This window comes from Trachymyrmex septentrionalis, unplaced genomic scaffold (genome assembly GCF_001594115.1).
Source record: "Trachymyrmex septentrionalis isolate Tsep2-gDNA-1 unplaced genomic scaffold, Tsep1.0 scaffold132, whole genome shotgun sequence".
NCBI classification, from domain to species: domain Eukaryota; kingdom Metazoa; phylum Arthropoda; class Insecta; order Hymenoptera; family Formicidae; genus Trachymyrmex; species Trachymyrmex septentrionalis.
The window spans coordinates 359595-374309 of NW_017304461.1; the positions used below are offsets into that span (position 1 = coordinate 359595).

Below are 14715 nucleotides of genomic sequence, written 5' to 3' on the forward strand. Positions count from 1 at the left end.
TATATACTTATACCCGTGCTTATTCACGAGTACATGAAAGAATTTGTTTCCCTTATTTACTCAGTCTCGGTTATTTTCTCGATTATATCGAAGTAGTTACCCTTCGATTCCTCCTGTCAGAAATATTAAACGGATTGAGAAAATCGCACCTTAAATTCATATGACGACACGCGCGATAACGCACAACACGTCATTTTAACGTAGATTCAATCCGTACGTTCTCAGATACGTTTTTGAGTTGTGTTTTAGGCGTTCCCTCCAATTCTGTCTATTTTCGCGCTCGAAATGAGTTTTGTCATTAATGATGGCAATGAGGGAGGAAAATAGAGAGAGAGAAACGAATATAGAGACGGCGAAATATCGATCCTTTTTTTAGACAATTGGATTCCACCACCAGCGTGGTGTTTCCAGCCATTTCCAGCAATTCCAGTTCGCGTGAATTCACGTAAATTGGTTGCTTTAAATCTCCAACTTCTTTTCTGGCTTCTCTGAGAAGCGCATATAATGTATATTCCTAATAATATACAGTTGTAATACGTTAAATTCAATTATGCTGAAAATTATTAAAAATTACTAAGTGTGCAGCCTCATTGCAGTTCAATTGCACACACCACATTGGTCTATTCCTAGTAATTTTTCATTATTTCACCAATGAGATTACATTATTTGAAATTATCCCATCAGTGATGTGGGTAATTGATATACATCCGTAAAGTCCGTACATACCTTAAGTCTTCTTAAGAAATTGATCACAATCGAATATGAGAAGAATAATCGATTATGGGTGCTTTCCATTTGACGACGCAAGTATCGTTCTATCTTCGTCACTCTCTGAATGTCAAGGATGGAACGACTTCTTGTGTCGACTTGTGTCATTAAAATATTAAATGGAAAGCACCCATCTCTATCAGAGAGAAACCTAAGAGAGAGAAGTTCCACACATGCCGGCTTTTCTCCTGTTACTGTCGAAATCGTCCATACATTACTTACTGCTAGTACATCCATTTTCAGCTTGGGAATTACATGACTACATAGATTTTCTGATACTATCGATGAAATATCGTATCATCGAAAGTAAATGGGTCAGTTCAATAGGGAAAAAAAGCCGGCATAGCTCCTTTTAAGTTCTCTCTGCTTCCACCATGATGTATTCTGTGGAATGCACACTGCCACAGTTGGCCACATTGGGCATAGTGACCAATAGTGACAGTGTCGTAGGTCGTATTGTTTATGAAACTGTAAAACATTATATTATTTATGAGATTCGGTACATTTTTTCATAAATAGAGGAAACTGCAATTAATTCGAGAAAGAATTTAAATGATTTCAACAGTCGCTTGCAGTTGATATCTGAAAGGACGTCATTTTATTTTCAGAATATTAGCTACGGCGTTTATCGAACAACTTTCTTCATTCGACCTTCTGTGGTTTTTATTGTAGACGCGACGTATATGTGGATTCTTTATGTTTGATCTTATTTTTCCCAGCGATATGATGGTCATAAAGATTTAATTTCTTGGCAGTCAGATTATTCGTGGTGATCAATTTCGTGTAATATACAATTATCAGGTTAGTAGATAAATTTTTTCATCAATTGTATTAACATTTTAATTTGCATTAATAAATTTACATATAAATTATATTTTTTATCCTTATGCTTGTCAATTGGCTTTGCTGTTATTTTTTTTCTATCTCTTAAGAATAAGCAAATTGAATTTGTATTACTGATACATTTTATATTTTTCTTCCTATAAAAGAATTCCTATAAAAGAAGTTTTCTTTTTTATCGAAATATTTCTGTTAAATTAATGTCAAATGATATTTGGTCCAACAGAAGCAGGAATATCAGGGCATCATGGCTATGCATACCATACCACCAAAACGAAAAGAAATCTACAAGTACGAGGCGCCATGGCCATTGTACAGTATGAACTGGTCGGTAAGGCCTGACAAGAGATTTCGTCTAGCACTGGGAAGCTTTGTAGAGGAGTACAATAACAAAGTACAAATTGTTTCACTAGATGAAGAAACATCTGAATTCAGTGCTAAAAGTACATTTGACCATCCTTATCCTACTACAAAAATTATGTGGATCCCTGACAGCAAAGGTACTTATTATATATACATTCAATTTTCTTGCGATTTTTATGTCAATAATCAAATAAATTCTTTGCAATGGATGTAACTAAAAATATAACTGTGCAGCAAAAAATCTATAACTAATAGAAGAATTTCATTGATCTCGACCTTTAATCTTCTTATCTCCTTGTAAGCAACTGATTTTATATTTTGCTTGATAGATTAAGGTCCTTAGATATCTATTGCATATCTATAAACAGAATTCGAAAAAGTTAAGTCGTTTCTGAGAAATTTTGCAGATGAACAGTCAGATGGTCAGACTAACACTAAAATTTCAAAGTGATTTAATTATAAAGTAGTGAGATTATAAAGTAGCTATGCTGTGCTGCACTACTTAATAAATAAAATTCTTACCAGGTCAACTTCCTGATCTTCTTGCCACATCCGGTGATTATCTGAGAGTATGGCGTGCTGCAGAACCTGAGACTCGTTTGGAGTGTGTCCTGAATAATAATAAGAACTCAGATTTCTGTGCACCGCTTACATCTTTCGACTGGAACGAAGTGGATCCCAATCTAATCGGAACTTCCAGCATCGATACCACTTGTACAATTTGGGGACTGGAGACAGGGCAGCCTATGGGTCGAGTCTCAAACTTGTCAGCGGTCACCGGTCATGTGAAAACGCAATTGATTGCACACGACAAGGAAGTATATGATATCGCGTTCAGTCGTGCCGGAGGTGGCCGCGACATGTTCGCCTCTGTCGGTGCTGATGGATCCGTGAGGATGTTTGATCTACGACACTTGGAGCATTCGACAATTATCTATGAGGATCCGCAGCACACTCCGTTGTTGCGATTAGCGTGGAACAAGCAGGATCCTAATTATCTCGCTACTGTAGCGATGGACGCTTGCGAAGTCATCATTCTAGATGTTCGAGTACCGTGCACGCCAGTCGCAAGATTGAATAATCACAGGTCAATATAAAATGATTTAATATTATTATTTATATATACAATATAATATACAAGTTAATATTATAATGCTAGAAATATTTGTAATATTGAATTTCTTTTTTCCGAAGCTAACGTCAAAATCTAACACAGTTACTCATACTGACTCTGCGAAACCCATTTAATTTATGTTGATTAAAAGACACTAATTAATTTCAAAGCACTTAAATAACATAACTCGTATAATAGAAAGAATAAGCTAAGTGTTTATTTTTATAAAAATAATTCAAATTTGCAGATGTGACAAAAAAAAGAAAATTAAATTATTTAACATTTTTATATAAAATAGCAATTACTACAGTAATAGATACAAGAATTAAGAGAACTACATAATAGTAGTAAATTTGAATATAATGTATTTTTTATCTTAACATCAGTTCGCTGAATTATTTTTACTCATAAAAATCTGTATTATATAGGAAGACTATAATTAAATGGGTCCAGTAAATTCTGGTCTATTTTGATCATGTCATCAACTTTGGAAGATTAAGAAATTTTTTTGACTAATTTCTTTCCTTTTAATTTTACAGGGCCAGTGTTAACGGAATAGCCTGGGCCCCGCATTCATCTTGTCACATTTGCACAGCCGGTGATGATCATCAGGCTTTAATCTGGGATATACAGCAAATGCCAAGAGCAATAGAGGATCCTATACTCGCTTATACCGCCGCAGAAGGCGAGGTCAATCAAATTCAATGGGGTGCCACGCAACCCGATTGGATAGCCATTTGTTACAATAAAGCGGCAGAGATTCTTCGAGTATAATTGTCTTCTTTACTGAAACGCATTTATTTCATCTCGAGATATTCGAGAGAATGTTGCTATTAGAATGTCTTTTTTATTATTAATATAATAGACATATATAGCTTGTTTTAGAAACAATAACTATAAAACATTTTATTTAATGCGTTTCACAATTGTACATATGTTTATAGAAATATTATAAACATAATAGTGAACATTTTTCTTTCAACAAAAGACATAGATGACACAATGTAACATAGTGAATCATTTCGGCTTTGTTATTTGTTAAACAAGAATGAAAAGATTCACGGTGTCTCTTGTTGGAAATTGCTCAGTATTAAGGTTTCTCAGTTATTGATACTTAAATCATTATATGTAATTAATTATGCATCAGTCATTTTAAATGTCACTCTTAAGTTACATATAGTTAGATATATGCAAGAAAAAATGATTATTAGAACAATCAGATTGGGTCATTAGATTGTAGCGTTAATTAATTCATAGAATGTGATCGTGTGATTGCAATTATTAGTATGTAATGTACAGATTTTTATATAGATGTAAATTTTTTATATGTGAAGTTATTATATCATAATGACATCGTGCGAATATACTGCATACTCGACGATTATATTGTCATTGATAGGAATATTAAACTTCCAATTTAATTTATATCATATAATATTCATTGGCAATTTAAGATGTATTACATAAATATTCGATTAGAGTTGATATTTATGGGAAGGTATATCAATAATTAATAGACTAAAAATTATAAAAAAAGGTTATATACTCATATATTGTTATATGAGATATCATAATTTACAAATGTTAAATGAATAGAATGCAGTTATTTACAGTAATGAGCTCCGTATATGTATGAGCCTATAATTCACTCGATATAAAGTGATTTATTCCTTCAGTTCATGTCACTACTACATTTATATCTATACGATTTTTTTAGTGTGCAATTTCAATAAATATCATTGACTCTGATACAGAGTAAATATATTTTTATTGCGTCCAATGTAATAATTATTTTAAAATCGCGTAACAATTCGATATTCTTTTTTCAAAAAAATTTGAAGTGTTATTAAGCAGCAAGTCACGACTATCTATCGCAAATAAGATACTTTGATCTAGTTATTAATACATTTTTAGTGCAAGAATTTAATTATTATTCTCACGCCGATATAATAAAAGAAATATGCTTTGGCAAGAATTCATGCCTTAAAGCTTATATAAAAGCTTATATAAATTACATGTATAAAAATATTTTATATCTATTTCAAGTCATACACAGATACAAATGAATCGATATAGTTTCATATGAGATATATATTATTTACATAAAAGCTTCGATCGCTTCGTGCTGATGAATAAATTATGTCCACTCAATCTCTAGACATTCTCGCAAATTACATGCACGCGCTTCGCACTACTTTCAGCAATAATTTATACAGCACTACGAATTGTAAGCAGATCATATTTATGAGAAGTATTAAAACTGGTCTTTTACCTTCGCTTCAGCTTGATTCTCTTCTGAATTGGCTAGCGTTCTGAGGATAAGTCGGCGTGACTTACATTATGCAAATAAAACCTATTATAGCCTTCTGAATACTTGCTCTATTTTAACATAGAGTAAGTTCAGATTACTGAGTACAAGGTACACCAATATACCTCGATATATTCGAGGTTTAAAATTCAAGGCAGCTGCACTGAAAGACTCGTTATACAGTCTTTTGCAATTAATTTTAATGGCAGGAAAAATCACATCTTGCACCAGGTTTTGAATATTCCGATGCATTTAAACTTTCGTTATCATACGAGACACGTACTAACGTACTTACTACCAACGCTTTTCTCAAAATTATTTTCTAGATTCTATATTCTTTTCGAGAACTTTTTTGAGCTCACGAAAAAAATGCATATATATAAATTTTTTGATTGGAATTATTCTTACAAAGCGCATAACTTGCTCGCTATATAATAGAGATGAAGTACCGTGCATGCCATAGTGAGCATGTTTCCCATAGCTATGCATACATGTACTCGACGAAACGCTCGATGGATCTTCATGTAATGCGTACAGTTTTTGAGCGGTCCAGGATTGTGACGGCCTATCTCATTACCAACGCCCGCAGCGCGTTCGAAGTTATTCTTCTGCACGATCAGCTGGAGAAGCGGAGGTGTCAGGTAGAGGCGTATCAGTAATTCTAGGAAAAAGGCTCCGGACATTGCGCCAACCTGCACGTAACACAAATTTCACTTTTACCTTTTCTGAGAATTTATTAAATTTATTAATTTAATTAATTTTTATTTAAGATAAAACGAATTATTTACGCGTTTCAGAAAAAATTAAATTATATCTAATTAAATTAAAGTATCTTATCTTTTAAATATTTTAAGGCATTATTTATATACCTGAACGGCAATTTCAGAGTCCCATGTATGTGTAGGATGATGCTTAACAAATATGAGGAGCGTGATAAGACTTAAACACGCGTTAATCGTAAAGTATCTTGGAAATAGAACGCGCTGCACTTCACCGAATGCATGTCGTGGCAGTGCAAAGTATAAAGACAGACCTGCGAATAAATGGTACAACTATTATTTCAGAGAAAGTCAATTTAAATCAATTATAAAAATAGATCACGAGACTTCCTTTTATATATCGTTTTATTAAAACTATATTCAATATATTTTTTTAATTATATACGTACCGGATACAAAAGTCATCCAAATTTGAGCACCAAAGTGTATAACGAAGGATGTGAGATAAATAAAGGACATCATTCTTGAGTAAGAATGATTAGAGCTTTGTACTCGTTCTTTGATTGGGAAAAGAACCGATGTAACGAATAAGACTGCGGCGATCATGATTACATGTGCGGGCTGTGTCGTGTAAAAGAGGATCCTGCAAAATGACAATTACAGATTCAATCACAGATTCTTGATCTCCTGATTTTGAAACAGTTTTATGAATAAGTCAATTGAAGAAAATTATAATAAAAGTGATAGAAGTAAAAAGTAAATCGTTAGCTCAAGAAATAAAAACTAATTTATTAAACATCAAAATTAAAGAAAGTAGATACTAAAGATAGTTTTGCAACAAATAATGAAGAATATTTACGGTCGATTAATATAAATTGTAATAAAAAATAAATTAAGAAATTGAAAAAATGAAATACATAAAAACTGTAAAAATTTCTATCACTATATACACAATTTAGATTTAATGATGTCAGATCTCTTCTCGTTCATTGTTATCGCTGATAAACCTAAGACAATTTTTGTGAGATACGTGCGGTACAACGACCGGGACAATTTTCGTTACGTGCAACTATGTTAGATAATCTGGTAGCGCGCATCACTTAGCGTTGATTTATGCATATGACGTCAAAGTCAAATAAAATCGTCGAGATTGAAGGCGCTTAGGAATGTTCCGCGCCTTCATTGCTAATATAAGCAATCGTGATCAACGTCTATATAGATTCATCTGTATCTCGTTCTAAAACGAACTGAAGAACTCATATGTAAAATACTACATCATATATACGAGTATATCTTTTACTTTAATTATTATATCGATTTTCTGGTGAATATTTTTCTTAAAATTCTTCATATAATTTTTCAGAATTCTTATGTAATTATCAGAATTGTTGTATAACTTATAACTTTTTAGAAAATATCTTAGATTTTTTTATACGAACTACAACTTTTAAAAAATGCTAAGAAAATTGATCTTTTTTTAGAACTCTTATATATATATGTGAATTCTGAAATGTTTCAAGACTTAAAACTTGAAAAAGTTTAAGACATTTTTTTAAGAAATTTTCATAAATTTCAAATATGACAATTTCTTCAAAATATTATGAGATGATATAAGAATTTATTTTACCAGGATTGTTATCGGTTTGGTGCGACACACAAGATATAAAAAATAAAGATATAAAGAACTATTTTAAGATTACATGAGCAAGTATCACACGAGCAGAATATGTAATTAACATCATTTATATTCCACGATTTATATGATCCGAATGTTAAAAAGGCAACTTGGGAAGCTGGTAAACTCGTTATTAAATTTCATCTGACGCTTCCTGCTGAGATTCGCATGTTGCCTGTGGCATACATTAAAAATGATAAAAAACGAATAATTCCTTTACGTACATATATGCATACGTATGTGCACGCGCGTACGTGATCCTTTCTCGAAATTCTCCGAAGTGTCTTGCATATAATTTATGAAAAACGACACTGGTCGAGACGATGTCCTGCTTTTTGCAATCATAAACGTATGTTTCCAATAATTTCTTTGTGTTTCCTAAAAAGCGAAATACGTATTGTATTTTAAATTTACGTTTTATAGAAAACGAAAACTATATTTAAGATAATTCCATTCAGTTTTCTATGTAACTTTTATTTTGTAAAATAATTGCTAGTTACAAAAATTAATACATGACTTACTTGATCCATGTATAACTAAATGCAGTTTAGCATGACAGTTCAGCATGAAATTATCGTTTATGACAACTTAATCATAAGACTTAATCAGACTTAATCAGATTTAATCATCTCTGTTTGTTCATCAATCGTGTAACAAACAATTGTGTTCTCAACATCGCGAAACTTGCATCGCGTTTTTTTTATTCGCGCAGTCCACACTTAGAGAAAAATATGGTGGTAATAATTATAAAGGTGATTTATGTCTAAAATTTCGCAAGTACTCACCGTTAATCGTTGCAGAGAAAAAGACATACATTAAAAAGATTGGCTGCTGCAACAAAAAATTGGCTGCTGCAATCAATTAAAAATACTATATCATATTTTATCATCTAATTTCCAACAGCAGCCAATCTTTTCTTTCAATGTAGTGATGGCGATTACACAAATTTTATATGTACAATTAATGCACATATGTGTATATATATATATATATATAATTGAATAAACTATTTTATAATTGCAATAACTATAAAGTTTATTCAATTATGTATATTAATTTTACATACAAAACTTGTATAATTGTCTTTTTCTCTGTAACGACTGACGTCGAGCATTTGCGAAATTTCAGACGCAAGTCGTAGTCTCAATAAGTTTGCGTGTCATTATATACCTAAATAATCTTTGGAGGCGTATAATTTGCGCAATAGCAACAATATTGCGTGAGATAAATGAGAGAAATGTGTTCACGAGAAAAATTACTTCTCTTTCGTTAACCAATTAAAAGAGCCGCCAATAAATATAAAGCGTGTTTCATCCTTGGACTAATTTCATGTTTGCGAATAAATCACGAGGGGTGTACTTGCCGAGAGAGAAATTTAGTCCAATGATAATTAAATCTCGATCGACTCAATAAAAACCATCTGTGACAATACGACGCGCGTGATCGCATTAATCGCCAATTTCCTTGAAGTGTTGATTAATCATCACGAGGTCAATCAAAACGGAAATTCGCGCTTATTCGTGAATTTCTCACAGCTGTCTTCTCAAGATTACCAAATTGAAATTTCGACACGAACGGATGCGCACGAAGCGAAAATTTTTGCTTACCAAGCATTTTGCGTCACGTTTACCCATAGGAACACAAATCAAAAGAAAACCAAATAATTTTATTTTGATATCATTCTGATATAAAAGGCAGAATGATGATTTTTGGTTACAAAATTTGACTGCTTATTGATGTTAAAGATCAAAATAAAGTCAGTTAATTTTTTATTGTTCCTTTTGTGTGTTCTGGATGTGTTGGATTGGAAGACAAATCTCGTTGAACACATATAAAAAATATATCTTTTTGTTTCTTAGATTTTTCATCGATGTTAATAAGCGCACAGTAATGCAAAATGTATGTTTCAGTACAGATGTCTCGATGATACGGAGTTGATTGGCGATAATGAGATATTATAATCTTCTATAAAGCTTTCATGAAAAATTTTGCTGCCATATTTAAAACTTTTAATATAGATATTAATTTGAAAATAATTTCGATAAACCATCAAAATAATTATGTAGAAAGCTCAAGTCATAATGAGCAATGCCGCAAAATTTTTATATTCTACTCAGTCGATTGCAACTAAAAAAAAATATTTCTATGATATAATTTCGCACTCAACAATATAAATGTAATATAATCAGGGTTAGGTAAATTAACTTTTTTTTTTAACTAAATTAAATTAAAGTCAATAACTTTAAAAATTTAATTTAATTAAAATATAAGTTAATCCATAATAAAATTAATTAAATTAAAAGTTAAGTAATAAAAAAAGTAATTAAAAAGTTAAAAGTTAAATTTGGTTCGAACGAACAAGCAGAAAAAAAAAGAAAAGTTGACTATTTTACATAACTTTTCGTATTTTTCCTTTCTTACAGCTTATTTATTAAAGAATCTGGTTATTTTTCACAAATAACGATTATACAATATAAAATTAAATTATATACTCATTAGCCTCTCGCATTGTATCTAAGGATTGATCTCAAAAAATTCAAATTAAAAGTTAATAGTTACTGATAAAATAATTAAATTAAGTTAAAAAGTTAAGAGTCTAAAATGTAACTAAGTTAAGTTAAAATTAATTAATTTTTTAACTTTTTAACTTAACTTTTATCTTTTTAATTATTATACTTAGCACGACCCACCCCTGAATATAATACATGGTATCACATGACAGTTACAGATACAGATGTTATATATGTTACTTTTAATTGATGTCAGCTGAGTAGCAAGCTGATTGCTTGAATGTTCTATACATAATTATTTTGATATTCGAACGAAATTATTTTCAGATCTGTATCTGGCTAAATTTTTAGGCTGGATACTTCAACATAACGTTCTTTCTGTGCAATTCTATTTTCTGTTACTTTCTCTTCTCGCAGCTCATATTAGAAAAATCTCAGATATTTTTTATAACCATATACACACACATTATACGTTACACTCTTTCCTTTCTGATTTTAAACAAATGTGCATTCGCCATTTTTTACTGCATATTTACCTTTCCTCTCATTTATTAACTTTCTTCTATTTTCTTAACTTCTATTGTCTACTTTCTGATTTTTCCCATTTTTTACTTCGTTGATGAGGAGGAAGACGGAAGCTCTCTTCCCAGTTTAAAATAACTTTCCGTTCCGCGACAGAGGATCGGTAAAAGAGAGAGTCGGGGGTCGTAGGTCCGGATACACGACCGTAATTCGACGTGCCGGACGCACCTATGCGTGTGCGTGTATTCACGTGTAGGTGCACCAGGCCGAGCCAGGCATTGTCAAGTGGCACCGGGAAACGTGCGAGAAGGCACGAACGATCCGCCGCTTGGATTCGCGGCCGATCCAGCAAAATCAGTCCTTTCTGATTTTATTAATGACGCGCGGTGATATGCGCAAATCTCTATACACGAACTTGTATCTGGAGTCTCAATTTGTTTTATCGTTGTTGAACATTGTCGCGTTAATCTCAAGGTACAACTCTTTTAACTTTGTAGTTGCCAAGAATATGATTTTTCTGTGTAGATGAACATGTATGTTAAATCAATTTTAATGTAATATGGAAGAAATTAAAAAGACATTAAAAAAACGCAAAAAAAGGAAAACGTAAAATGTTGCTAATCATTGAAAATTTTCCGCTCAGGCTACTCAAGTCAGGCTATATAAATTATTAATTAATAATAAATTAATAAATTATTAATAATAATAAATTAATTATTAATCTTTCGGAGATCTGATGCTAAAAATTTGCAATATTTGATGTCGGATCTGTAAAGCTTATTTAATTTATGTTATTTAGAAGACATCAATTAGTTTCAAGGAATTAAAATGACACAACTCGTATAAAAGGAACGAATATTAATTAATAAAAATAATTCAAATTTGCAGATGACACATTAGAAATTTGAATTCTTTGACTGTTCGACAATAAAATTTATAATTGTGAATGCACTAAACCCAACCATCAGTTTCAAAGAATTAATATTATTATAATAAAGTTAATAAATGAATTATATAATTGATGAATTATATTAAGAATTAATACTATATAATTCATTTATTAACTTTATTATAATCGAATAGGAGTAAAATAACTGGTAGATTATATAATAAACGAATAGTTTGTAGTTTAAAAAGAAGAAAGATGATAAGTATCCATCATGCAGTGACGTGCTCTTAATGGACAAACCGGCTGCGCGGCATAATGGAACATTGCAAAACGAACAAAGTCGTTTAGTCAAGCTTCATTTGCAGATTCTTTGGAGATGCAAAAGATGTCGAACAACTTGGCGAACAGCCAACTGCACGTTCAACGCGACAAGTAGAACGCTTGTTGAGCAAGTCTCCCGATAGAAATCCTCCTAAACTCGTTTGTTCGCTTAGAATGAAATTTCTATAAATAGAAATCCTTGAGACTTTGTCAATTGTGTTATCAAAAGTGTGTTATCAAATTATCAGTTATTACTAGTATACTGATAATATCAGATCGTTAAGTAGACTCGTGTAGAAATGGAAAACAATTATAACACAATTTTGTTTTAACGGAGTAATTCGTATGTATACACGACATCTAATTATAATAATAATAATAGCATCTAATAATAATAATAATAGCATCTAATAATAATAATAATATTCTTGAAAATGTATAATGTGTAATATATAAATATAAGATAATCTCTTTTTGATCGGCCGATTGACATACAAAATACCGTCATCGTATTAATTTCGCGAAAGTAATTATTAAAGATGATTAAACGATTTCAAGGATGCATTTTCGAGACGCTAGGATAATCGATCAAAGGATCGGGCCTTTTAATAAAGAACGTCCGCGACAAGATATTTCCCCACGCCTTTGTAGCACGAACGAGTTTCTGCGGCCGCCCGACACACTCGGAGTCTGTAATTATATCTTTTTATTGGAGTTGTGTTACCAGTCCCAAGAATGCGCACGTATGCAATTCCAGAGAGTGCGAAAGGAAGTCCATTATCTTCCATTATGCTGTGCAAACAAGAATTACTGACGCCTGGCGTGCGAAAAGTGCACGCATTATGTATATTATTGAAAAAAATGATAATTTACGATGTAACGATTAATATGATGAAACACAGGAAGAAATTTAATCTGCTACTGAATTGCATTTGGATGATCATTACACGGTGGAAATCATATAACTGTATTCTAGCACTAAATTATACGTATTTCTAAAATAAAAGAACCTTGGTGAAAAAATTCTCATACTTCGTAAGATTTTTGAGAATTTTTTATATTATATATTTATAAACATTTCTGCAAAATTTATCAATTTTCTTCGGAAATGTAATGAGAAATCTTAGAATAATTCAGATAAAAGATTCTAAAATATGTAGACTTTCTTGATGATATATATTTCTGAAAAATGTTCCAATTTGTGTAATAAATATTGTACAAAAAAATCTGAGAAATTTTCAAAAAAGTTATAAAATTATGCAAGTTCTAAAGAGTTCTAAAAAATACGAACGTTTATTTATTCAGAAATTCTAAAAAATTCTAAGAAAAATTTTTGCCAGGGCAGCCTGGTTCATCGAGGATAAATAAAACTCAGCAAAAAATTTAATCTCCTACTAAATCATTGCAACCATTAAATCATGGAACAATCATTACATAATAGAAATCATGTACCTGTGTTCTTGCACCAAATATATACGCATCTTTGTAATAAAATATAATTGCAATATATAGCAATGATATAAAATAAAGCACTTTAGTGAAAATAAAAAAAGAACATCTCATTAAAGGTGCTATATTTATAAAGGTATAATTTTATCTTTTAAAAATGCGGGATATAAAAGAAATACCTATGAAATATAAATAAATTCTAAGAGAATGTGGTACGCGATAAAGAAAGAAGATCGATGAGAGACCTCGGAGGAAAAGCGAAAAAAATTCATTCCATGCATTGTTCACACGCACGACCTTTCCAAGGCTGCATTATTCGCACGTCTTTACATTTTCCGTAGAGAATATATGACGTGGCAGACGCAGTCATTGCGCTCTTGCACGAGACACGCCGCAGACATATAATCACATACTTAATAATTGACTAATTATGGACGCCTAGTGTTAACGCCCGGGACAATGTGGTGATCGACAGAAGGATTCTTACTCGATCACGCAATCCCTCTCAGTTACATAAGGAACAGTAAACACCAACACATCAATGTTATAATTTCACATCGTTACTTACTTCCCATCCCTGAACATATGTTATATTACATATTACATTTATTTGTTGAGTGTGAAATTATAACATTGATGTTACCATTAGTGGTTACTATTACTGGATATTCGGAAAAAATATGCCTGGGATGTTATTGGAGCATTATCAATGTTCATCTTTTTATTAAAGTTAAAAAAATTGAGGGAATCGTAAAACTTTTTCATTTTTTTAAAGTTGCGCTCAAAACTCATTGTCAGATTGTTTTAAAAATATCTAGAAAATGCGAAGAGAACCTTGGAGAAAAATCACTTACGAGATATTAGGAAACTCTGAAAATAGTACGCTGTTTGCAATATTTGAAGATCTTTAGCGAAAGCATGTAATGTATAAAAATAGAAATATCTTTATGTAATTCCAGATTTTAGTATTTTATGTGCAGTATGCAAATGTGCATACAAGAAATTAAAATAATTATAATAATATAAATAGAAATTTCTTTAATTCCAGATTTTTATTTTTATGCAAATGTGCATAAAAAATTAAAATAATTATAATAAAGTTTTCGTAGTAAGAGTCAAGGATAATTTAATCTTTTTTTTTAAACCCCAAACGTCTCGTTCCATTAAATACAAAGGCGATTATGGGATGCTTTGATCGCGATTGATAAAAAGTTTTTTGCGCGCTTTACCGTTATAT

The 14715-nt window shown here is 31.4% G+C and overlaps 3 protein-coding genes across 4 annotated transcripts in view; 1 reads left to right on the top strand and 2 right to left on the bottom strand.

The window, feature by feature from the left end:
* The window catches only part of LOC108757146 (N-terminal kinase-like protein), a 5872-nt gene extending 5545 nt beyond the window's left edge, over positions 1-327 (bottom strand). The window contains exon 1 of the mRNA XM_018501555.1: positions 150-327. The gene's annotated coding sequence lies outside the window, so the exon portion shown is untranslated. The remainder of the gene's footprint in view (positions 1-149) is intronic.
* An 866-nt stretch (positions 328-1193) lies between these two features.
* LOC108757092 (DDB1- and CUL4-associated factor 7) lies at positions 1194-4305 on the top strand. 2 transcript variants are annotated; one of them, XM_018501424.1, is made up of 5 exons: positions 1194-1267; positions 1377-1569; positions 1835-2108; positions 2497-3058; positions 3625-4305. In XM_018501424.1, exons 3-5 carry the CDS (start codon positions 1856-1858, stop codon positions 3857-3859), a joined length of 1050 nt encoding a protein of 349 aa, XP_018356926.1. In that variant the 5' UTR covers positions 1194-1267; positions 1377-1569; positions 1835-1855; the 3' UTR covers positions 3860-4305. The 2 variants fall into 2 exon arrangements, with proteins under 2 accessions (XP_018356926.1, XP_018356927.1); XM_018501425.1 differs by having other exon boundaries at positions 1200-1569; positions 1838-2108.
* Positions 4306-5087: 782 nt separating this feature from the next.
* LOC108757116 (transmembrane protein 205) overlaps positions 5088-14715 on the bottom strand; it is a 12684-nt gene continuing 3056 nt past the window's right edge. The window contains exons 2-4 of the mRNA XM_018501484.1: positions 6562-6755; positions 6263-6426; positions 5088-6085 (exon numbers count right to left, since the gene is read on the bottom strand). Coding sequence (XP_018356986.1) covers positions 5798-6085; positions 6263-6426; positions 6562-6755 — 646 coding nt within the window. The 3' untranslated portion in view covers positions 5088-5797. The remainder of the gene's footprint in view (positions 6086-6262; positions 6427-6561; positions 6756-14715) is intronic.

Coding starts and splice junctions, on each gene's coding strand:
- LOC108757092 (XM_018501424.1), top strand. CDS start 1,856: ATGGCTATGCATACCATACCACCAAAACGAAAAGAAATCTACAAGTAC. Junction 2,109..2,496: donor GTGGATCCCTGACAGCAAAG/GTACTTATTATA, acceptor AATTCTTACCAG/GTCAACTTCCTGATCTTCTT. Junction 3,059..3,624: donor GCAAGATTGAATAATCACAG/GTCAATATAAAA, acceptor TTAATTTTACAG/GGCCAGTGTTAACGGAATAG.